The 25,947-nt window shown below is 32.9% G+C and overlaps 1 protein-coding gene across 4 annotated transcripts in view; it reads left to right on the top strand.

Annotated features, from left to right (window-relative positions):
• EPHA7 (EPH receptor A7) overlaps positions 1–25,947 on the top strand; it is a 165,816-nt gene that overhangs the window by 6,625 nt on the left and 133,244 nt on the right. For all 4 annotated transcript variants that reach the window (XM_081251359.1, XM_081251358.1, XM_081251357.1 and 1 more), the window contains exon 3: positions 1,720–2,389. In XM_081251359.1, the coding sequence (XP_081107485.1) occupies positions 1,720–2,389 (670 nt within the window). The remainder of the gene's footprint in view (positions 1–1,719; positions 2,390–25,947) is intronic.

Raw genomic sequence — 25,947 nt, 5'->3', positions numbered from 1 at the left:
AATATAATTGTTCTTGGAACTAGAAAAAGGAATTCTTGAGATATATTCCTTTCTAATACTTAGCCTTCGTTTCTTGTAACTAGGGAATTGTTCAAAAGAGCTCATTTATCCTTGGAGCTTTTCATTTTTTGGTAGACGCTACTACCAGTTTTACTTATTTTAATAATTTCAACCTAATTAAGAGACTAAAATTTGCTTGTCCAAATGGATGAATTTGGTTATATTTGGCTAAGGGCCATTCAAGAAAACTATAAGCAGCTAACTGAAACAGGAAACTATGCACTCCATCAACTAGTCACAAACTCCAGTTGTGTTGAGTAAAAGCTGAACATGATAATTGGTTGTTTGCTGCATTTGAGGACCTTTGATAATCTGTATAATAAAATTGTAGCAAATATATAATATGTCATCATAAGAAATTTCTGAATTACAGTATATTACTAATTTGTCTGTCTTGTTAGTTTTCTAAGAACTACTTTTAAAGTTAGATATTAATATTTCACAGAGCATTTAAGTAAATTGATTTTTCTGATCGAGTTTTACAAATAAAACTCATTACCACATGCTTAGTCGTTTATTTTCCCATCTGCTTTTCTTGAAACGATAGTTTAAATATTTCATGCTATGTGACTTTGGATTAGAATACTAATATAATTTTATATTTGGCATTTCCTGTTTGGGAAATGAATACAAGTAGGTGACAATTTCACTATTAAAGTATCATAAATACAAACTTGGAAATTTTGTAATAATGGTAAGAAAAGACATAAACAACTGTTCTCTTAGGCTTTTAAGTGAAATGAATTTATTAACTAATGAGCAATATAGATAGATTATACAAGACTTAATCTTTAAATTGTTGCAAATTTGGCTAAGCTTATTATTTTCCTTTTTTGTGAAAATATATGAGTTTGCTGTAGTGTACATTATATCAGCATATGAATGGACATTTTTAACCATCTGATATTTTTCCTGTCAGAAAGCTTATTACTGAAATATGATCCAGCATGCTGATTTGCCATGTACATTTGATTGTCTGTTGAAAGCAACTTATTTATAAAGATGTATCACACTTTTGTAACTATTTATTTATAATTATATGGCATTATGGATAGCATTATATATAACACTGCAATAAATAAATAGCTCTGTAAAATGCTCCTCCCTTATATCTCATTTTGCAAAGATCGTAGAAGATTTCGCATTATGAATATCAACATGTGGAATGCTTTTACATTTCAGAGTACTCTTGGCATCTTATTCCCTGTGTTTTTAGGTACTCTCTAAGTTTAACATCAACACTTAAAATGTCAACGGAGTTATCAAGAATTCTGCCATGTATCTGTATGTATATGCATTAAATGGTAATTTAAGTAATTTTGTTATGTGCTTTAGTCTATAAAAATCCCAAGCTCAGTGGAGACATTGGCATAAGGAAAAATGTAAAAAGCAACACTAATATACTAGCAAACAGATACTAAGCAAAATGAAAGATTTATTGTATGCATAAACAATACAAGCAACAAAAATGATGTTCTGGCACCAGGATGAAGCTGAACTGAGACTCTGTTCTAAAGGTTACAGTGTTCTTCAGGGTAGGAATTCACCTAGCTCTTTCAAAGATATGCATTTGTGCTACACTAAAGATTCCTCATGCACTTGCAAAAGCCAAATGTTATTTTTTGCTGAATGACTGATGACCTTTTCTAAATTTTACAGTGGGAAGAAATTAGTGGTTTGGATGAGAACTATACCCCGATCCGAACATACCAGGTGTGCCAGGTCATGGAGCCCAACCAAAACAACTGGCTGCGGACTAACTGGATTTCGAAAGGCAATGCACAAAGGATTTTTGTAGAATTGAAATTCACCCTGAGGGATTGTAACAGTCTTCCTGGAGTCCTGGGAACTTGCAAGGAAACCTTTAATTTGTACTATTATGAAACAGACTACGACACTGGCAGGAATATAAGAGAAAACCTCTATGTAAAAATAGACACCATTGCTGCAGATGAAAGTTTTACCCAAGGTGACCTTGGTGAAAGAAAGATGAAGCTTAACACTGAGGTGAGAGAGATTGGACCTTTGTCCAAAAAGGGATTCTATCTTGCCTTTCAGGATGTAGGGGCTTGCATAGCTTTGGTTTCGGTCAAAGTGTACTACAAGAAGTGCTGGTCCATTATTGAGAACTTAGCTGTCTTTCCAGATACAGTGACTGGTTCAGAATTTTCCTCTTTAGTCGAGGTCCGAGGGACATGTGTCAGCAGTGCAGAGGAAGAGGCGGAAAACTCCCCCAGGATGCACTGCAGTGCAGAAGGAGAATGGTTAGTGCCCATTGGAAAATGTATCTGCAAAGCAGGCTACCAGCAAAAAGGGGACACTTGTGAACGTAAGTAATGTGTGCTATTAAAATTTCACTTTGCACTTTCTTCTATATCAGAGATTTTAAGTAATAATGACTATTAAGTAATAATGACTATTTGAACAAGTGAGTCTGCTGTGTACCAGCAGCCCAATTGAGTAGATCTTAAGCAAAGTCACTATTGAACTTATCGATGATTCCCCACAGTGATATCTTCACTAAGGATTCAGTAAATATTGCAATAAATATCGGCGATAATAATATTTGTTACTAAAATTTAATTGGCCCTATGCTTGACATAGAAGACAACAGTTGCACATTGGGCTATGAGATTTAAGAGAGGAGACTGGGCAGTGTGAGGTGAGATTAATCAGGATTTAATGATGTGTGATTCCTCCTGTCTTGAAACCCATATCGTCTGGCCTTGCGGATAACAGGAAAAGGAGGTTAAGGGGTCTGCTAACAAGAGGTCTACTAATAGGCAAGACACATGCAAATAGATTTACAAACTTTTAGAATTCTTTTTTATAAGTACTAAAACTTTGATTAAAAGATCATCAAATTTCCCTTGTTAACTTTCTGAGGTTGCTTCTGCCAAAGCCATATTTCTTTCCTGGACTAAATAATAAAAGGAGTATTTCTCTGATAAGCCATATTATAGGTAGACCACATTTCTGTGGAAGTGGGCCAAAGTTTTAGTTATTGGAATACATCAGCTGGACATTTTCTGTTTGTTTTGAAACAATAATAACATATGAATTAGTGAACCTTTTCCTTTGTATAGTAAAACTGAATTTTCTCTTACATAGCTTTATGTGGTCATGATAATTGGCCAGTATTTTTCTATTTAAAACTATGTCACAGGGACCTTCAAAATTAATAGATATTTTTCTGTTTGTGGATATCCTGAAAATATAATAAGGTTATATTACTTATGTCTCTTATAACTTAGAAAACATAATATGTTCCGTAAAATAACTTTCATGTATTCTTTGTACCCCTAAGCCGGCTGCATAATTTTTATATTTGTACATCCTAGTTAATTTAGAGGGAATTGTAGCTAACAATGATAATTGTAACTAAATGTTTTTGCTAATTTACTATGTGCAGATACTCTTCTGTGTGCTTTACACATACGAGTTCATTTAATAGATAGATAACATTATCATCTCTATTTTACAGAAAAAAAAATGGGGCTGTCAAGGGTAAGTTGCTGATTGCAGTTACTTTAGTAAGTAATATTTGTCCTAGCTTAGATTCAAGCTCAGGGTGTTCTGATTCCAGAGCCGGGACTTTCGCAAGAGTATTGCCCTGGTTTCCATCAGAAAGCAAGGAGAATCCTGGCAAATATTATTCTGTTTCATTGCTGAACTTAAATGCCTTGGTCCTAGTAGTTTGTTATGTAAATCACATTACTTCCCCATAAAATTCTCATTCTAGTAGAACATTTCAAGAAATAATTTAACAAATATTTAGATCTGTGTTGTCTAATAAGGTAGCAGGTGGCCACATGTGGCTCTGAGGTTCTAAAAAGTGGCGATTCTAAATTGATATGTGCTGCAAGTATGAATTACATACTGAATTTCAAAGGCTTAGTACAAAAAAAAGGTGACAATCATCATTAGTAATTTTCTATGTTACTTAGATATTGAAAGAATCATACATTAGATATATTTGGTTAAATAAAATATAATATTAAAATTATTTCAACTGTTTCTTTTTACTCTCTTTTGATGTGGCTACTAGAAATTTAAGAATTACATATGTGGCTCACATTATATTTCTACTGCACACATTATTTAGGTAGAGTAACTGAGCAAATATATTTTTTCTGTCCTGGTTGAAGAGTTAAATACTTCATATGGATGGTTGCTAGCATATAAAATGCCTATGACCCAGCACTCAATTATCATTCCTGCCATAGCTGACATTGTAAAGTGAACTCTGAGCTAAACAAATAGAGATGCTATAGGTTCTGGTCCCATTGACCAGTTTAGCAGCCACCTCTGACACTCCCTGAAGGAATCAAACCTGTCTATCCACAGTCCTCGTCCCCTTTCCTTCACTAGTAGTATCTCTTAAAAAGTAGAACATCCTGCAGGTTCCACATGTGTGGAAATCAAAAACTGATGGAGATTTATCACTACTAATAGGCAAAATGCTATTCCACTTGGTAAGTATAGAATATTCTTAACGAACTAATTAATTCAATGAAAAGGAATGTTTTTATTGACTGGAAATGTTTTTATTGACAAGTACTTGAAAATGACGGTGGATTCAACAATAACTATTATAAGAACATTTTAACAACACACTATTACACTTCAGCTGTGAAAGCAGCCGGTTTCAGTAGTATGGAGATTTTGATTAATGTGAAAGTGGAATTTTAAATGTTTGCACAATTAAAAATGGGACACATAAAAATACATTAAAATGTATATAAAAGGCCTTATCCACAAGGCCTTTAGACAATTAAATTTGCCTAAAAAGAAACTAAGAAATAACATTAAAAGTCCTGTTCTTTTAAGGTTTAAGAAATTTTAAAGCAAATTATAGTCTCTTTTGTTTCATTTTGTGGATTTAATTCAATTGATTTCTACATTTACTTGTTAAGAAAAACAAACAGGAACTGTTTGAATTCTACACTTCTAAGTACAGAATTTAGTAAGAAAAGCAGTCTTTAACTGCAGTAAAGAGATATATTTACCATGACGACTCCAATTTCTTCCAAATGAACAAAGTCATCTCATTAAATGTGGTACTATTAAGATTATTCACATTCATTTATTTTGGTTTTGAGAATTGGAACCATATTTGAGTACCAAAATTATTGTCGCCTGCAAACTGCACCAACGTACTTAAAAATGAAGTAAAAGTAGTTCACTGTCATCTACTTTAATCTGCATTGGAATAGGTAGAATTAGGTATTAATAGTGAGAGTTCATTAAAAACATGTGATTAAAGGAGTCAAGATGCCTCCTTATGGTTCAGCCGAAAAAGGATGTGCGCACTAATTCAGGTAAATTGTCTATCGTGTAACGTTCTTAATTTTTAACCTTAGTGATGTTGACAAAGGAATTAAATACCTTATGCTTAACTGTGGCCCTATGTTCATTTGCAAAAACACTTCCCTCCTGGGCATAATTCCAACGCATTGTTGTGAGAGTACTTGCCTCTGGAATGAGTTCAGGCCCGCCTTTATAAGTATTTCTCCTGTTTCCTTTCAGTGATCCTGTTAAGAATTTGAAAATAAATTCCAGTCCCATATAGAGGAGAACTAAAGTGTTTGGGAGAGGATGTTAGTGAGCCCCTAGCCAAATAATGGTGGTTAGCCACTTAAAGGCAAGTTTATCTGGGCACTTTCTAGAATGGCAGCCCATTGTAATGTGTGTTAAAGTATAGTTTGAAATATGAACAACTGTGAAAACTGAGCACAGTTTAGATCAGTTGATGGAAAAGCTTTTACTTCTTTGTGATTTTGGAAAAAAATAACTCAATTTTGAAAACCACATGTTTGTCAAATCTAATATATAGAGAACTTCTGTCTAATTTTTTAATATAGTGATTTTAAGAAAACATCTCTTGGGCTTCCCTGGTGGCGCAGTGGTTGAGAGCCCGCCTGCCGATGCAGGGGACACGGGTTCGTGCCCCAGTCCGGGAAGATCCCACATGCTGCAGAGCGGCTGGGCCCGTGAGCCATGGCCGCTGAGCCTGCGCGTCCGGAGCCCGTGCTCCCCAATGGGAGAGGCCACAACAGTGAGAGGCCCGCGTACTGCAAAAAAAAAAAGAAAAAGAAAAAGAAAAGAAAACATCTCTTTACTGTCATTTAAAAATATAATTCCAGATAGCGTGCTTCGATTGTCAAGCAGTCCCTTTGAAAATATTTAGCATATCAGTTACATCACAACTTCTCTGCACAGTAACCAATATATTTAGATAAAAAGTGTAGTCATTTTAAAAAATTGAGAGCAGATTTTAGTTTACATATATAAATATTTTTAGAAGACTAATAAATCGTATTCTGAAATATAATTTGAAATGTTTGGAACTTTTGTACAATTTTATTCCATTTTAAAAGTAGAATAGTATTTCTCAGAGGGTGGAACTCGGTATTACAACTTGGATTTGTATAAGTGCTTTGTAGTTTACACTGAAAAATTATGTTCATTTTTTCTCATTTAATCCTCACCACACTGCTATGAGGTAGAAAGTATTATTTTTTCTTTCTTTCAATTTAGGAAGAAACTGAAGCTCAGGGATATTAATAAGTAACAAAATTGGATGAGAATCCAGGATCCTGTTTATCAGTTCAAGACTTTTTCCCCACTGCACCACACTGCTCCCTAAAATTTGTCCTGAACTTCAACCAGTGGATTTTAGTTACTGAAGAACTGATGAAACTTTATTCTAAGTAGGGTGACCATAAGTCTAGTTTGCTGGGGATAATTGTTTTACTTACTACACTGTGTCTTTATGCTTTCAAAAGTGTTCTGATTTGGATGATGGAATATATGCTCAGCCTAGTTGTAAAAAATCCAAGGATGTAATGCAGTTTACATGCACATACATCAGAACATAGAGATGTGAGCTGCTTGCATTATTTATATTGCTTAATTTTAATTTTCTGTGTTAAAGATTTAGTAATTTTTTTGATGATTTCATGTAAAGGGGAACTCAAATAATCATAGATTTCTAGTTTTTATTATAAGGAATTTCCCTAATAGTTTCTTCTTAATATTTTCTATTATCAAGTTGGCAGATATATCATTACTTTAATAGTGTAAAACTTACAGACATATAACATATGTTATATGTTATTTCAATAATTAAAACATTCAACTTAATAGCATTAATAATATTGAAATCTGTTTGTTGATTAGATTTTTGAAAACCATGTGTTTTTTTCACAGAAAAGAAGCATGTAATTTGTACCATTACTTTTCACGATAACAAATGAGTTTTTGTGATATATAGTATTTATAATCAAATATATACAGAAATGTAAGGTACACTATAGTGTTAATATCTCAGATGCTGGAGTCACAGAGTTTTTAAATTCTGGCTCAACAACATACCAGGTGCATAAACTAGGACAATCTCTCTAAGCCTTAGTTTCCTTAAGTGTAAAATGGGGCTAATAAAAATAGTACCTCCCTCATATAGAGTTCTTGTCAGAAGTGAATGAAATAATGCATGTAGAAACCCTAAGAATAGTATCTGGGACATAGCAAATAATCAATGAATGTTTGTTATTATCTTAGTATTAATAATGCAACAAGGAGTTGGCTAAGTAAAGAAATTTCATGGTAGTGAGTGAATGAACATAGATCTCAAAGGCCACAGATAGTTAAATATCCTTTAAGTCAGTAATCTCATCCCTCGTAATTCACCAGGGAAGTTATTTCAGTGAAAGGGAAGAACTTTCTATATAACCTTTTCTTCCCTCCAGCAATGTATATAATTTGAAATATTGAAAATAACCTAAATGTCCAAAGTTAAGTGTCTCATCTTGATTGAACTTAGTCCTTAAAGTATCAACAATGTGATATAGGAATTTTAAAACATCTTATTAATAATTTTGAATGCAAAATAAAGAATAAAATGTATACACTGATATTTAGAATTAAGCAAAATATGCATAGGGAAAAGAATAGATGGGAACATAAATATAGTCACAATGAATGTGTCAGAATATTGAAATAGTGGGTGATCTTCTTTCTCTGTGTTTTTAAACTTTCTTGAGCATTAACCTTTTTTAGCAATATAATTATAAGTTTTATGTAACCTGGTAGTTCATACAAAGACCACTTGAATTGTATCTCCAAAATATGGGTTTTTAAATTAAGTTAGCATCTGTATAAAATACAGGACTCAGGCAATAGAACAGGAGTAAATGGCAGGTACAGTTTAAATGATTTAAAAGTGGGGAGAGTCAAGGCATTCAACAAAAACAGATCATAGATTTTGTTTGTTTTTAAATTATTAGTACATGGCAAGAGCTGTTCTAAGTGTTTCACATGTGTTAATTCATTTAGTCTTACAGACAGGTAAGCACTGTTATTACCCAGTTTAAAGGAGAATAACATACTTAAAAGTATGTAAAACATAAAAGTGTTACATTTTATATATTAAATCATATTTACATAAATGATATGTATACACATTTTTATGTAAGAAAACTAAAGCACAGCAAGGGATGGCTTAAGTACCCACAATCACCAAGAGCATAGAGTGGCCGACTGCTGCTGTTTAATCAAGGCAGTCTGGCTCCAGAATCCCTGCCCCGAACCAATACAGTGGACCACATCTTTATAAATGAGCATATATCTATCACAAGGAATTTTAAAAAAATAACGTTTCTTTCAGGATGTCTTCATGGTGATACAAATCAGAGGACTTTCTTTCATTTATAATAATTTCAAAATACTTATATCTCTGTCTTTACCAACATTCTAAATATTTCATCTGCTTTGCCATTTTCTTTTCTATTCCTGTTCTTCTTTCATGGGGCGGTCAGAATGCACCTTGTAAAACACAACATAGACCCTGTTACTGTATTATTCAGAAAGCTTCAGGTTCCTGATGACCAATAAAAATTATCTGTTTCTTAGGGTGACATTTAAATACCTCCTACTTGACCCTAGTATTCTTTTCTAACATTGAGTTACATAATTTATCATCCTTGAGAGCCCTGTTCCCTCTGCTTGGTGCTGACTGGTCTCTTGTTCTACCTGAAGCACATCCATAGATGTTTTTATGATGCCCTATCACTTAGCTTCTGCTCCCAAATAAACAGAAAAACAAGTAAACCATCATGACAAATAAACCATCATAAACCATCACAATTACCTATTGTATCTTAATCTCTCACATCCCCAATTTATTCAGTGACCTCTCTTCCAAATTCTGATGGTAGATACTGGCTGTACCATTCTCCTGGTTTTTACCTTGCCTTGCCTTCTACCAGCAATGCCACCTATCCTATCTCAGGCTGTTGAAATTTTGCCTTTCCTTACATTTCAAATTAAATGGCACTTATATCTTGTTAAAAGATATCTGTGGGTTATTAAAAATACTTTGCCCTTCCTCTCTGGAGATTTTCATATGCGATCTGATTTTTATCAATGTTTGTAATTTCATTCTACAGCTTCTAAAGCTTCTTAACAACCAAAACTTACTTATAGTATTCTACCTACCTACCATGGTACCTAGCACAGTTCCTTGCACCACCCAAGTCTTCCAAATAAATGTTTATCAAATTTCTTAAAGACTTTGATAAATTTGGTTATACATTACCCACTCCCAAGGCAAATATTTTCTTATTTCAAATTCATATCACTAGTTAATTCCTTGTTGTGTAAGTCCAGTCTTTGTGATTAGTCTTAAACTTTATAAGAGAACCCTATATTGTATTTCATTTTGCTCATAGCATATAACAAGTTGATATGCTAAGAATTAGCAAACCTGAACAGGAGTCTGCTCCAGATATGAAGAATTTATTTCTATGAGAATAATGTAACTATTTATATTTATTCATTATCATATTCCCATTTCCTATTTGTCCATTGTCTTTATGTGTCTTTCCTTTTAACTACTCCATCTGCTTCTTTTAATGAACAGAAAGCCATTTCCCCCTTTACTAATGTAATATTTATGTCTTGAGAAAGAGAGTTGTAAGAGCCTGATACATTTTCTAAAATAAGAAGGTCTTAAAGCTTATTTATCTTATATGGGAAAGTAGCTTTTGTTTTAAGAGTATATTGGTCTTCTTCCAAATTATATGTTGTAAATATCTTGGTTTGCAAAAAAAATGAAAAATAAGAGAAAGAAACAAAACTGAGAAATCAGTCCCTAAGCTAACATTACACTCTATTCTATAAATTGGAAATTATGTAAATTCAGTATCAGTTCAAATATATTTCTGCTATTTCAGTTATAACCACATTACATTACAATTTTTATACTCTTCTTTAAATTATTCACTTTCAGGAGCTCATAATACTTGTTTTTCTAAGACTTTGTGAATAGGTAATGTGCATAGATCTGGAACAAATGCCATCGCTGTGTGCTCCAGTCTCAAATACCTTTTTCCCGGAACAGCTACTGTTAATCAGTTTCTTCTGTCCTTTGCGAGATATTTGCTCATAATTCCTTAAAGAATATGGAGGGCTTCCCTGGTGGCGCAGTGGTTGAGAGTCCGCCTGCCGATGCAGGGGACACGGATTCGTGCCCCGGTCCGGGAAGATCCCACATGCCGCGGAGCGGCTGGGCCCGTGAGCCATGGCCGCTGAGTTTGCGAGTCCGGAGCCTGTGCTCCGTAATGGGAGAGGCCACAACAGTGAGAGGCCCGCTACCACAAATAAATAAATAAATAAATAAATGGAGAAGGATAATTGTGATAATAAGAATCATAGCAAAATTTCCTTCTAGAACATTGTAGACTTCATTTAAAAATATACTGCTTTTTACTCATCTTCAATCAACATTGTATGTACTCACAGTACATTGAACATGATAACTATTCAAAAAATAAAGGACAGAAAGAAGGAAGACCTGATGAAAGTTAGGAAAAATGAGGAAAAAAGGAAGGCAATATGAAATTAATATGATTTAATATGATTTAACTTCCTATGGTTTAGAAACTCAGTACATGACTTCAGAACATTTCTAATTATCCTAACTTTGGCAAGTATATGGTTACCCTTTTATATTTCTAGTGGAAGTTTAAATTGGCATCAGTTTCTGGAAGATAATGTTAAAATATAAATCAGTGATACCTTAGAATGTTGCAATTAATTTGATTTTTTTTAATCTAGCTTCAAGCCATTTTCTCTAAGGTAATTATCACTAATCTACAAAAGCTTTTATTTATGATAATAGTATGTATAATGTAGTTATTTTGTGCAAATAATGTTATTATTTTAATGGGAGAAATTTAACCCAGCTGTGTATTTGATATTTTTCTCTATGGGCATAAAAATCTGATGCAAGAATCAGAGAGGAAAATTTCTGACAATCCTTTTATTCTAATTTTCCTTACATTTGAGTTAATTCAGGTTATCTCATCCTATGCAAATTATCAAAAAAATTTACTTTTATGGAAGCATGTCTTCATTATGTTATCCATATAGTATTAATATGTGTTAATTCCTATAGTATTAATACATGGGAAGTAGAAGGGCACATACACACATAAAACAAAAACAATTCAACTTTGAGTTTAAGTCAAATTAATGAGCTAAAGACATTCTTTTTTTTCTACATATAATATCAACTTCATTAAAAAGTTATAATCTGTGTATACACATCAAATATTAATCCCTAATAATAGCATTTCACAGGAACCCAGAATAATACATACATCAGTTGAAATAAATGTGCATTATTTTTCTCGAATTTTGTGGTCTTATAAAGAAGTATAGAAGGTTTATTATTTAGTGTATTTTGTTTAGTCTGGGGTCAATGAATGACATAGCAAAGAGGGGAAAATACATTCTGGGGCATAGTAGTTTGAAAAAAATTTAACAGTTAACATTTTAGGTATTGTGGATTTTGAATTTTTTAGTTTGGTTCTTTCATTTAAATTATTTACTGTTGATAATTATGTTATCTCTTGCTTCCAATATATTAGAAAATTAGGAGGCTTTGAAAGGACACATACTGTGGTTTATTTTTTGTTTCATGTGTCACCCAGTTAACACCTAGTTTAGCCCCTCACCTACGGTGGTATCAGCCTCAGACATGCACTGAAGCTATTAACACTGAATACAGAAACCTAGATCCAGGGAAGGGAGGACTGTGATGTTTTTATTAATAAAATATATTGATCACATATAATTATTAGCTAGATATCTTGTATTTGTCATTTAGTAAAGTTGGTTAACAGTCTGTTATGTTAATATTACCTATTGTACTTTTTAAGAAGATCATTCTTTCTAAAAGAGAGAGATTAAGGGTGGGAGCAGAAAGATGTAGAATATATCTAAAGAATCACTAGATATAATAAAAGTTAATTCTGACAAAATAAATTATTAGTAAGTTCACTATACTAATCTATGTTTTCCAATGATACATATATTCTATGTTTATTTTAATAGTAGTTTATTATTTTAGCTAAACCAGTTGCCATATAGGCAATGACACTTAATGGCATTAACTTTCTTATGACATTAATTAATGACATTAAATTAAACTAGTAGATAGGATAAATAAGTAAACTTGATGATTTCAAAAGTGTTTCTTTATATCTTCTATTTTTAAAAGTTGAAATAATTATACTACCTAGTGTTCCTATTTTAGTTGACATTTTCCAGTAAAGTAGTTTTATCCTTGAAAAGAGATGTGATATGCATCTTACCCACTCAAATGTATAAATTCATTATAACATAAATGTTCTGTGGACATTCTTATACTCCTTGAGGGTATAATCTCTTCCTAGACAATTAGAATCATAAATTCTTGAAGGTTGAGTGTACCTTAAATTTTGTTGAAGATAAATTATAAGGTCTTGGGGGGGCTTGTAATAAATGGGACAACTAAGGACCTCATTTATAGTTCTAACAGTTTATTTATGACAGATCCCAAAGTAAAATCAGAACTTAACTGTTTCCTGTTTTCTTTCCACTTCAACATCACACACACACAATACATATACATATACACACATGTATGTATATACACATACGCACACATACAAATATAGGTACACACACAGACATACTGTCCACCTCTACTCCCACCAAAATGAAAACATGCAAGTGAACACAATGGAACAAAAAATTAAGTTTATTGTTCTCGTTGATCCATTTTTAGATTGCTAAATTGCTGTGCACTAATCTCTTAATTTATAAGTGCAGAATAGTTAAGATTTTTTTTCTCTGTGGAAATCTCAGGTGACAATTATAAAGAGGCGGAATACTCATTCAGGATATTCTTAGATTATTGCATATTTTAAAAAGAAAAAACAAAACAAAATAAATCTCAGTAATGTCTTTAAATTTTGCTTCATAAAGCAAACAATTTATAAACAGATTTTTGCTTCCTTATTTTCAAGTAGATTGTTTATATTTCCTCTACTATAAGTGAAGATAAATTTCATTTTTTTTTACTTACTTTCAATTCTTGTAGTATTTTACCAAATCCTAAGAAGGTAAATTTTTGCAATTAGCGTGTTTTGGATATTGTGACTATTGTAGGTAAATGTGTTTTAAAATGAGAACAGCGAACACCTCTTACATTATCAGAAACCTAGGATTTGGGAGGGAGCAGAAACTCTGCTGTTTAACTTTGCAGTTTCCGTCTAGTTCTCCCTCTGAGAAACCTACAGACTTCAGCTTTTCGGTCTTTTCAAGGACAGAGGGACAGTCAGACTTCAGTAAAATCTGTTTCTCAAACTGACCTCTAAAATTAACACATGCTAAGCTTAGACATTCAGCTTGTGATCTGAAACTGGGGGAACGTGTGGCTCAGTATTTTAGTTTGCAAGAAAAACCTGATCGGAACTTTTTAAAAATTTGCTCTTTGGGCCATGCTTCTTGCTGTGTCTAATGTTTATTCTGCACAAACCTTATGTACTTGAGCACTGTGTTTTTCAAGGTTGAACATAATGTTTGATCATTTTACCCCTTTGTAAATCTTTCCAATATGATGACATTGCTACTCACTTCAAATTCAGACAGCCATCTCATTGATTTTCATGATTATGCGCCAGACCATCACTGTATGTGTAGTCACCCTTCTTTCTAATATACTTCATTCATCCTTCAACATGGTAAAGTGGATGTTCTTTCCCATCCCAGCTCCCTCCGGTTTCTTCTTTTTTTTTTTTCCCCCCTGCATCATTTCCTATAAATGAAATTTATCTTCACTTATAGTAGAGGAAATATAAACAATCTACTTGAAAATAAGGAAGCAAAAATCTGTTTATAAATTGTTTGCTTTATGAAGCAAAATTTAAAGACATTACTGAGATTTATTTTGTTTTGTTTTTTCTTTTTAAAATATGCAATAATCTAAGAATATCCTGAATGAGTATTCCGCCTCTTTATAATTGTCACCTGAGATTTCCACAGAGAAAAAAAATCTTAACTATTCTGCACTTATAAATTAAGAGATTAGTGCACAGCAATTTAGCAATCTAAAAATGGATCAACGAGAACAATAAACTTAATTTTTTGTTCCATTGTGTTCACTTGCATGTTTTCATTTTGGTGGGAGTAGAGGTGGACAGTATGTCTGTGTGTGTACCTATATTTGTATGTGTGCGTATGTGTATATACATACATGTGTGTATATGTATATGTATTGTGTGTGTGTGTGTCAGGTCTTAGTTGCAGCACACGGGATCTTTGTTGTGGCATACAGGATCTTTCGCTGTGGCGTGTGGGCTTCTTTCTAGTTGCAGCGCGTGGGCTCTGTAGTTGTGGCATGAGGGCTTAGTTGCCCCGTGGCATGTGAGATCTTCCCAGACCAGGGATCAAACCCATGTCCCCTGCATTGGAAGGTGGATTCTTAACCACTGGACCACCAGGGAAGTCCCGCTGGTAGAATTCTTAATTAGGTGTAACAGGAAATCTAGTTTTTACCTCTTCTGTCATTGATGATGTTAATTATTTGCAAATAAGCTTTTACTATTGACCAGAGAAGTAGTTTCATAATGGAAAGGTAAAGTGGTAAATTAAAAATTAAAACCACAAATCATAATATATGGCAAAACTTTCACAATTTGTATCCTAACTTGTTAAGAACATAAACCACACTTTGATCAATGTTGAAGGTTATAGTCCCTCTTGTAATATTTAGACTGTGAGTATCTAATTCTAGAATTACCACTGACAGTATCCAAAAGGAACTCAGTCAAGATGTGTATATGAATGCCTAATCACTTAAAAGTTCTCAATCCTTATTTTTTTCAAAAAGCTGTAACAGTTTCTGTTATGGTATGTTTAAATCTGAGAGAGAGAGATGGAGACTTAACAACAAAGGAGTGTGTAGTAATAATTTAAATAGTTTTTCCTGCCAGGAAGGCAGATTAAGGATGAATAACAAAAGAGGAGCAGGGTTAGGATACTGACACAACTTCTGATCTTTGGTTTTTTAAGGATTTTCTGTCCTATAATACTCTATTGTGGAGACAACAAACTACGTGTTAGGTCTGTAAAAGACAGCATAAATATTCAGGAGCCTGTGAATACAGCTCATTTAAGCCCATATGATACAAGCTGAGACAGGGTTGATTTGTCAAAAGACAAAACAGTAATGTATACCAGAGATCACATTAAGCACATCTTTTATTGCAGCCACTTTTTTTTTTAACCATTTCCTAATAGATGAGATGCAAGAACCAAGTCTGCTTTTGCATATAGGCTAATCTACACTGAAAATAGTATACATTTTATTCACATAAATCGAAAGGGCATGGTTATTTATTATTCATTAATGTCAACAGATAACTGACTATCACTTGCTGTCAGAGTGGAGTCTGATAGAATGCTGACATTGATTGACGGACATGGTCCTGAGAATCTGCATAGACAGACTGTTTAAGTCAGTTCAACATAAAACCCAGACTGGGCATGAGGAATCCTGTTAGTATTTTTATTTATTTTTTAAAAAAAACATTGCCTAGTATCCAGAGCTCATTTGATTTTTAAAATTAATTTTAGATTTTTAGCACCATCATTATAAAATAAGAGTAATAACTGATTTGATTTTAAAAATAATTCAGGTTCCTGGTGCTTCTGGCTCACATCTTGGAGGAATAATTTTGATTTTGTTCAGTCTGTCTTATAGAAAGAGAAATCAATAAATAAAAATTGATAGTTTCTTTGCATATGCATACCTGAAATTATTGGAATTTTGGGGAGGAGATACTATTTACTTAAGAGAATAAAAGTTTAGAGTCATTGATGTACCATGTATATGATATTAAAAATAAAAGGGGATTGTGTTCTTGAACTTCCCCTTGAATACCTATCAGCTTATACATTTTAAAATCAATTCCTCACCCTAATAAGTATACTTCCTATAGTGATAGTTGTTAATAATACATCTAGAACAAAATGTTTGGCTGCAGAGATTTTAATTGATGGTTATTTTAAGTATAATTTATTTTCTCAACTTGAGTGAAAGCACTAACACTAAAAAATAATATGCAGAATTAATAGTTTTTATTTCAAAGTATGGGAAAATGATCATATTATATTTTGTCTGCAATTTCACAGAAGGGTTAACTTGAGTTTGAATTGGTACATCCTTATCTTCATTTTTGTGAAATTTTCTTTTATTTTAAGTTTTCTCTTTTAGTACTGAGATTGGTATATTATATATATATATATATATATATATATATATATATATATATATATATATATTAGCTAACTGTACAATTCCAGATATGCAAATATGTTAAATTATATTTTGCATGGAATAATGTTGACAGTTATGTATAATAATATTTTAGAGCCTCTGAATTATAAATCCATACATACTCAAAATAGTTATTTTTCATAAAATGTGTTGTATGTAAATCTGCTTGTAAGAACTTTTCATCATTTATCATATATGTTTTGAACATTTGAATTTGAGGTAAGGTAATTTCTTTCAAATTATTCAAATATCAATAACAAATCTCCAACATATTAAAATAGCTCACAGGCAGGATCTCAAAGAAACATGTAATTTATTACATCGTATAGCATCTTTGTTAGGTATCAAATATTTTTATGTATTTTTTAGTCAGGGAAGGACATATTTCACAGTGTCAACCACTGGTAGAAGGCAAAATAGAGTTCTGAAAATTATGTAGAATATTTTCATCTATATTTGTTCTAAAATATGGTTGTCAATAACTGCTTATATAAAATGACTGGGAAGCCCTTTTTTCCTACCGACTGAATAGTTCTGCATAACATATATTACATACTAGTTAGTCATCAAAATGACAGAAGATTTTGATTTTCCGTTTAGAAGTATACTATGAGATTATCTAAGGGTTAATTTCTTCCGACAAACGCCATATCACTTACATTAAAATGACTTTGGGAAACAGAGATAAATAGTTCAGCACTTTCTGTGCTGACATGAAGTTTGCCTGTCTGACTGCATCCTTTCCACTAGACAGCAGAGATGCAATTACAAAAAAAGACATCTGTGCCAAGGTTTAGCTAGCCAAAAAGGGCAAGCTCTTGTGCTTAAAAGGTAGAGAATCTAATCGATGAGAATGTCTGGACCTGTTAGCACCAATAAAACTGAAGGCTACTGGGAAGCTCAGAGAGGGTCTTTTGTTGTAGAGCTAGAAAGAGACCCAAACTATGACACTTTAGGGGAGCAAGGTCAGCAAAGGAAGATCATCCATCTTCTGCAGTGGCAGCTTTCTGTCAGATTCTAACCCTGTTCAGTGCAGGAACTAAGCCTCTACTGTTGACATCAACCGATTCTCAGCCAAGTGTAAATGAAGCTAATATTCACTGACCCTATGCATAGCAAACGAAGCCCTGTGTGTCACTTAAGAAATAATGTTATCTGACACTTCAAAAAGTGAATGATGGACAGTGTGTGTGTGTGTGTGTGTGCGTGCTTGTTGGTCAAGTAAACAAATGTATATCCCTTAACCACTCTGTATTTTTAGTTGATTTTCACAGTAGCCACAGATTTGCCATTTTGACACTGATTTACCTTTGTATTATTTTCACTTACATGTCATGAAATTTTACATGCAGATATTCACTGTGCTTCAGAACAAACTCTTATAGGGCTTACTTTAGTTTCTGATACAGTACCTAGTCACAGAAAGAGAAGACCCAGTTTTCACTAATAAAAGATAAAATTTCAAAGAGAATTCTGAGTTAGTAGTTCACATTCAAAACATGATGAAGTAGAATATATGTCTTCATGACTGTAAAAAATGGACTGGTCTCATTATAGTATGGCAAGACAAAATGGCTATATTTTGTTTATCATTTCTAAAGCATTGTCTAAAACCTCTTTTCTTTTGAGTTAGCAATATTTGTTACAACCTAATAGTCTTTTCTTAGTCTATAAATCAAGATGTTCATATATTATGCTTACTGAGGATTATATTTAAATTGCATTTTGTGCACTTCTCATTTTGAAAGATTTTTCATGGTACTTAAAAAAAATTCTCACAAAAGTGAGGGCTAAAATGTACCAGTGCTCATAAATATCCATTACATCAACAATATTATGTAGGCAGTGTGCTTTGTAAATAAAACAATACCACTAAAAAGCTGAAAAAATAGCTGTGATAAATATAAAGCAATAATTTTAAAGAATGTGCAGAATTCAAGGATTTAAGGGAAAGATGAGTTAAAGCATGGTGTTGAATTTTCAGAGTTCCATGGAAGGTGAGTTATCTGACATGGATTTCATGAGAATCACCAGGACAGATCTGCATCTAATTGACTTCAATCATGTTTGAACTGAAAATAAACAGTTGTAAAATATCTGGGATCTGTGTATTGATTTTTGTTCACCTCATCAGTCTTGTTTATTTGTACTTATTAAAGGAGTGAGCATGTTTTTTGTTCTACCAAACTTAAAAAGATAGCATCTGATCAGTAAGGTATTTTTTTCTTCTTTTTTGACAAGTAACTAAAATCAGATGACATCATACACAAAGTTTTCTCCTGGCAGTTTCTTGAATCTAATCACACAAAGACACTAAACATGTGTTTAGTCAATTCTTATTTCTTTTTCCCCACATTTATCTGAATCTAAGCACCCTTGTAAGTAAAATGAAAGACCAAAGAGAAAATACCCGTGTTGAGAGTAACTTCATTGAGTTAGGACAACTCTTTCTCTGCAATCAGTTGTTTATCTTCTGCAGGATTCAACAATGATGTACATATAAAATACAAGTATTAGAGTTGTAGCTTGTTTATGAATGATATGTGATAGCTGCACATATAGATGGTAAATTTGGTCAGTGACAATTATTTTCGAAGCAGTGCTCTGACAAAGAGTAGCTTCATAAGTTTTGTTGTTAGCTGTGTTGGGGGGTCGGGGGTGGGTTAGGGGTTAGAGTTAGGGAGTGAGCTAAACTGAGCTGATTTTCATATATTTTGAATTGCATTTGTTTGTACTAAGGGTCTTTAAGATAAATCCAAGGGCTGTAAATACATACACACTTACTCCAGAAATGACAGGAGCCTCCTATTCTGGATATGTTTGTCGGAAGCAATCTATAAAAATTTGTGAAAAGCTCTCTGGAGTACAAATATAATTTTGCTTAAACTTTCTACATTAGTTTGTTATAGATTTTCTTGATTTCTTCAGAAATGTCCTTCAAGGAATTCTCATAATAGAAGAAAGTAAGGGCGAACTTGTTAAAAGCCAGTACATTTTGCCTCATGGAATCACTGTTTAATGGATTTAGCCAGGTGTTTGAATCTACGTTGAAAAGGCCAATTGTACTTTATGATCTGTAGAAGTCAGATTGGATTAGTAACACTGAAGTTTAGAAACCAAAGTGTCATTTCGTGCTGCAAAGTAAGTCTCAGCCCCTTTGCCCTGAGAGTTTACAAAGTTCAATTCAGTTCCATCCTGCTAGCTCAGTAGAGGGTTTTTTATACACGGATCAGTGTATTATGGTATCATAAAGACTTCTGGTAACTTTCCAAAACGATTCCTTGTTGAATCATTTGAACTCGCGGTGTCATCTCACAGGACTGCTTGGCTGATTCTTAGAGGCACTGTTTGAATTGGAAACTGAGACAAAGTAGGTACTAAATGTCTTTCCTGTACTAATTTAACAGTCATCACTCAACATTATACTAGGTAGCATATTCACATACAATACTGATTTGTATTTCAGATTTTTAGGATCCAAACAAAACCTGAAATAATTGGGATCCCTGGTTTCCCGTCAGAATGCTATAATAGTTGAGCGCTGTGGTTTGAGAAAAGATGCCATAGAGGGTTATTAAAGATGCCTAAAAACAATCACACTACTTCAGTATGATTTATAATTTGCTAGAGCAGGTCTTAAAATGAGTTTCAAAGATCTTTACATTCACTCAAACTGTAGAATCAAGGCAACACTTTCCAGAGTTGATTATATTTATTGCCATATATTATTATTAAATGAAATGAGATATTTTATCCAACTAGTATTAATTTCATGATTTTCTCTAAGGATTGCTATAATTTATTTAATAAGTATGTTTGCTTAAGTGTTAAACAATAATTCCCAATACAATTTTTGTTTCTATTTATTTTCAAGGAAATATTGAAATATATTTCAAGTAAATTAGTTCTTAATTTTACATTTTATGCTGTAGGACCTCACCTGGGAAATATATATATATATATGTGTGTATATATATATATACACACATATATATATATATAAATAAATAGACATTATGTCTATTGTTTTAAAATAATAAATGGTGCTTTACTGTGTAAAGGACAGGCTTGACATACTTATGTTTTTCAATAAGAAAGAAATTACTCTGGATTCAAAATCCCCCCTCCCCCAAAGTCAGTCTTTTCCATGGTATTAATTTTATATGCTGTGTTAATATATATTAAATGTTTCTTTTTTTATCTTCAAGGAACAATTTATGGAGTAATCAGGTAAATGGATAGTATTCAGTTTTAAATGCTGTTTGTTTATTCTTCCTGTTTAAAAAATGAAGGAAAACAATGGGACGGGTTATTTGTACTATACTCAGTTGGAGACTCATCACAGGAATAGTGACATCTCTGAGAGCTATGGAAGTTGTTTTTTCCTTTGTGTCAATCTGGGGGGAAAAATAAACAGGCAGTTCCAATACCTGGTCTGATATTTCCCATCTTTTCTTATTGAGACAACCAGGCAAAAGGACACGCAGCAGCGGAAAAGGTAACTATCCCTTTGAGGGCATGGTTGATTTTTCTTCTGATTCTTATTGTGCTATAGGGGTCAAGGATTTCTGGAGAAGATTGACCTATGTTTGCTGTCAGGAAAAGTGGGTGATTTTCACTCTCTATACCTGCAGGTCTCTGAAGTTATGTGTAGATTGGACTTTGCACTGCTTTGTCAGCATAACTGTGGCTTTTTTTTTTTTTTTGACAGTTGTAAAAGAATCCTGAGATGGAAGGAATTGGGTGTAAAAATTGCTTTCTTCTGTAGAGCGGGAGACTCCTATATAATTTATAGAAATTTAGATTGTAACATGTACATTTTAAAAAATTTTTAGATTGTGCCATTTTATATTTAAGAAAATTGTGTCTAATGCTGACTGATAATGCTCCAAAGTATAAACATTATAATGAGTGAAATCCAACTACAATTCAGTTCTTAGATTTTTTTGTTTTAGATTTTCTGTCTCCTTAACCATGAAGGGTTTAATTTTTATTCTGTTTTTAAGTAGCTGGAAGTTTAATGAGGAAGTAATAGGTTAGAAAAGTAGATTATTTTATTCCATTATCCTTATCTTTTAGCTAGTTAACTAAATAGCTAACCATCTTCTTCCTTCATTTCTTCCACCCATCCTTCTTCCTTTCCTTCTGTTATTTATTTATAACCATAAATATAATATGGATAGTTTATAATGACATAAATATATTCATAAATATATAGATAGTTTCCCCAGGTCAACAGGGTTTGCAGTAAATCCTTTCTCATCTACATCTTTTCCTTTGTTACTGAGAAATTATTCCTTGAGTTTTTCCCTATTCATGCTACTTCCCTTAGGCCCTCCTCTGACTTGTTCAACCAAGACATAAACGTTGACATGAGGAGGTCAAGGTGTTATATTTTCTTCTTGGTAACACCATATAATTATTTTACACCATTTGAATATTCTGAAATGTTTTCTAGTATTTTTTTCTCTATTATCAGTTGTCTGTTTTTGTTTATTTCTTGGACAGTGGTATGTTTGTAGCTTATCAAGTGAAGATGATGCTGAAGTTTCCATTCACATTTTTACACCTATAATGACCTTTTTTGCTCTCAAGGTAGAGATGCATGTTTTGGCATCTGTTTGAACCTCTGGAGGGCTAGTATATAGCATAAAGTTCCAGAGGGATTGCTTTCATTAGAATATACTCATAGTAAGGCTACAAGTACTAGTAGACTAGATTTAAATAAATGTTGACAATTTAAATTATTGCCAAAATTTAATTTTATTGAGGAAAACGAAACTGACAGGAATATAAAGGGGATTAGAGATTCTTCAGTACTGCCTGGAGAGTAGAAGATCAAACAAAAGAAAAATATTGGCATTAACAGGAATTCAGTACTAAAAGGACGGCTGGGGAAAGATGTTTGGAATATAAAACCAATTCAGTTTAGTTCAACAAGTATTTCTTTTTTTTCCATTTATTTATTTATTTTTCTTCATTTTTTATTTTTTTTTACATCTTTATTGGAGTATAATTGCTTTACAATGGTGTGTTAGTTTCTGCTTTATAACAAAGTGAATCAGCTGTATGTATATAGATAGATAGATAGATAGATAGATAGATAGATAGATATCTCCATATCCCCTCCTTCTTGCTTCTCCCTCCCACCCTCCCTACCCCACCCCTTTAAGTGGTCTCAAAGCACGGAGCTGATCTCCCTGTGCTATGCAGCTCTTCCCACTGCTATCTGTTTTACATTTGGTAGTGTATATATGTCCATGTCACTCTCTCACTTCGTCCCAGCTTACCCTTCCTCTTCCCCGTGTCCTCAAGTCCATTCTCTACATGTGTGTCTTTATTCCTGTCCTGCCCCTAGGTGCTTCAGAAGCTTTTTTTTTTTTTTTTTTAGATTCCATATATATGTGTTAGCATATGGTATTTGCTTTTCTCTTTCTGCCTTACTTCACTCTGTATGACAGGTTCTAGATCCATCCACCTCACTACAAATAACTCAATTTCTTGAGTGTTTTCTGTTTATAGATAACTGATAAATTTGTTAGGCAGAGATAAACTTACATGAGTTTATAGATTGCCAAAAACACTCAAAATTAATAAAGTTAACAATCCAGCAGTGAATATTTATCTCCTTTAATTTCTACCTTATAATATTTTTCTTTTGAAAATGCCTAACCAATGGTAAAAGAAAGAATAGTATGATGCACACCCTAATGGTTTTCAATCTCTCCAATTTTTAAAATACTGCCACATTTGTATTTGTTTTCCCCTCCCCACCCCTATCTGAGTGTCTGTGTGTGTGTGTAAGTTTTTTGGGGGACTGAACCATTTGAAAATAAGTTGCTGTCATCATTATACTTAACTTCTAAGTATAAGAAGTTAATATACTTTAAAATATTTCTCCAAAACAAAGGCATTCTGCTACATTTCAAACCTCCCAAATTTAACATTTATTTAAAAGTTTATCTGGTAAATAGTACATGTGCCAATTTCCCAGTTGCCTCAAACTGTTCTTTATACCTTAATTTTTTTTTAAATCCGTGATTCAATTAAGGGTCTCATATATGTTTGGTTGTCATATTTCTTTTTTTTCTCTTTAATCTGGAACTTTCCCTCAACACTTTTTTTTTTTCATTTTACTGACAGTTTTTTTTAAGACTCCAGACCCATTAGCTTTAGAATAATGCCACATTCTATATTTGCCTGGCTATCTCCTCATTATTAGATTTGAGTTAAATTTTTTGGTAAGGATACAATATAGTTGTTTTGGTTTATTTTCCATTGCATCACATCATGTCACATTGTCCCCTTATTTGTGATGCTGTTTGATGACTTGGTTCAGGTTATGTATACCATATCCTTCTATTGTAGGTTCAGGTTATGTATACCATATCCTTCTATTGTAGTAGCCTGTTTTCCTTTTGTAATTAATCAGCCATCTATGCAGTAATACTTGGAGACACTATAATTTTCTAATTCCTTGACAATCTTTCATCCAGTGTTTTATCATCCATTGATAATGGCAAGTGGAACCATTTATTACATTGGTAGTTGCAAAATGTCAGTTTTTAAATTTTCTTATTTCTTTTACATTTGGTAGTTTGTTTTATTCCATAAGAAAGAGTTGTTCCTTCTCTGGCCGCAATTTTATTTTTTGAATAGTGCTATGGACTCATAGAATCTAATAAAATAATACTTGTTTAAAGTGAGTTTTTACTTAAAGAAGAATGATTTCTATTTAATGAAGAAAGAAACTGAATATTAATAGTATTCACTTTAATGTCAGTTCATAATTTTTCAGACTGATATTCTAACCTACATCTTCCAGCCTTTGTTCTATTATTGTTTTACATGTTTTCCTTCTGAAGAGGAGTTTAATGCATCTTTATTGTTGTGCATCCTTTGTAACTGAGTGAATAACTATTTCATTTTCAGAGACATTTTGAGATGTCTTTCAGAATGGCAGCATAACCCTATTAATTAAATAATGGCCTAAAAATATCTCTTCTAGACTAAAGATACATAGAGGTGCCAGTCCAGAAACCAACACCAGCTAGCTGTATGAATGGGCAAGATAGTTAATCTCTTAAGAACTTGGTCTCCTACATTCAGATAGGGAAATACTAACACTATCTTATTTCAAGAGATGGTGTGTGGACCAAATGATTTAATATACATAAAACACTTACACAAGGAAAGTGGACAATAAATATGCATAAAATGAGGTGATGCTCGTAAAGCATTTAGCACACTAACACATGGTAAGCAATCCATACATGTTTAGCCATAGTTGTTATTTTTCTAAGAATTTCTGTCTGTGTTTCTATTTTGGTAAATGGGCCTGGGAATGATCCAGAAGTCTTATTGATTCTACTGCCATAAAATCTCTCTGATTTATCCAATCGATTTTTCCCCATCTTAATGCCACTATCTTAGTTTAAGTTCTTTCCATAGCTGCCTTAGAGAATATCAGTAGCCTCTTAATTTATTTGTTCGCATTTGGTCTTACTCCCTGTCAGTATTTTTCTACTTACCCTCCAGAGTCATTTTTTTAAAATACAAATTCAGTCATGCCACAACTTCCTTCAAAAGGTATAATTGCCTCACGTAGTTTCCAAGTTATTCTTTAACATCTTATTCAAAATCCTTTTAACTTGCCTCTGCATATCTTTTTGCCCATTACTCATCTATAATGAATAATTTGAGGTATCCTAAATATTGAATTTCTCCTTCTGATTGTCATATATTGTAATTTTCTGCCTAGATTGCCATCTCTTTTTGCAAGACTTTTCTAATCTTATCATTCTCCACTCTCCTCCCTGCCCCCTTCCTCACAAATCCATAGCCATACTGGTCAGGCAGGATTTCAATGTGCATCACCTTTATTGTATGCTCCCCATTAGATTATAGGTTACTGCAGAATAATGGCATTTCCTTATATTCTTCACAACTAGCACCCTACCTGAAGGCTTACACATAGAAATGAAGTTATTTAGTTAATTTCTGTACTGCAGGGCACAAAGATTACATATCATATACAATATTCAGTGGTGCCAACAAGTAATTTTGGTTGATAATAGGGATTCTCCTCCAAAGCAAGAAAAAGACCTTTGACTCTTGAAAAGGAAATACCAACCTAAATGTCCAAGAATAGGAGTTGCAGGCTATTATGAAATATCCCCAAGTTGAGATATCATCTAGAGTCTCAAATCATGTCATTG

Source organism: Mesoplodon bidens (assembly GCF_964165515.1).
Source record: "Mesoplodon bidens genome assembly, chromosome: 12".
NCBI classification, from domain to species: Eukaryota; Metazoa; Chordata; class Mammalia; order Artiodactyla; family Ziphiidae; genus Mesoplodon; species Mesoplodon bidens.
The sequence above is the reverse complement of the archived record's forward strand: the minus strand, read 5'-3'. Positions and strand labels throughout refer to the sequence as shown.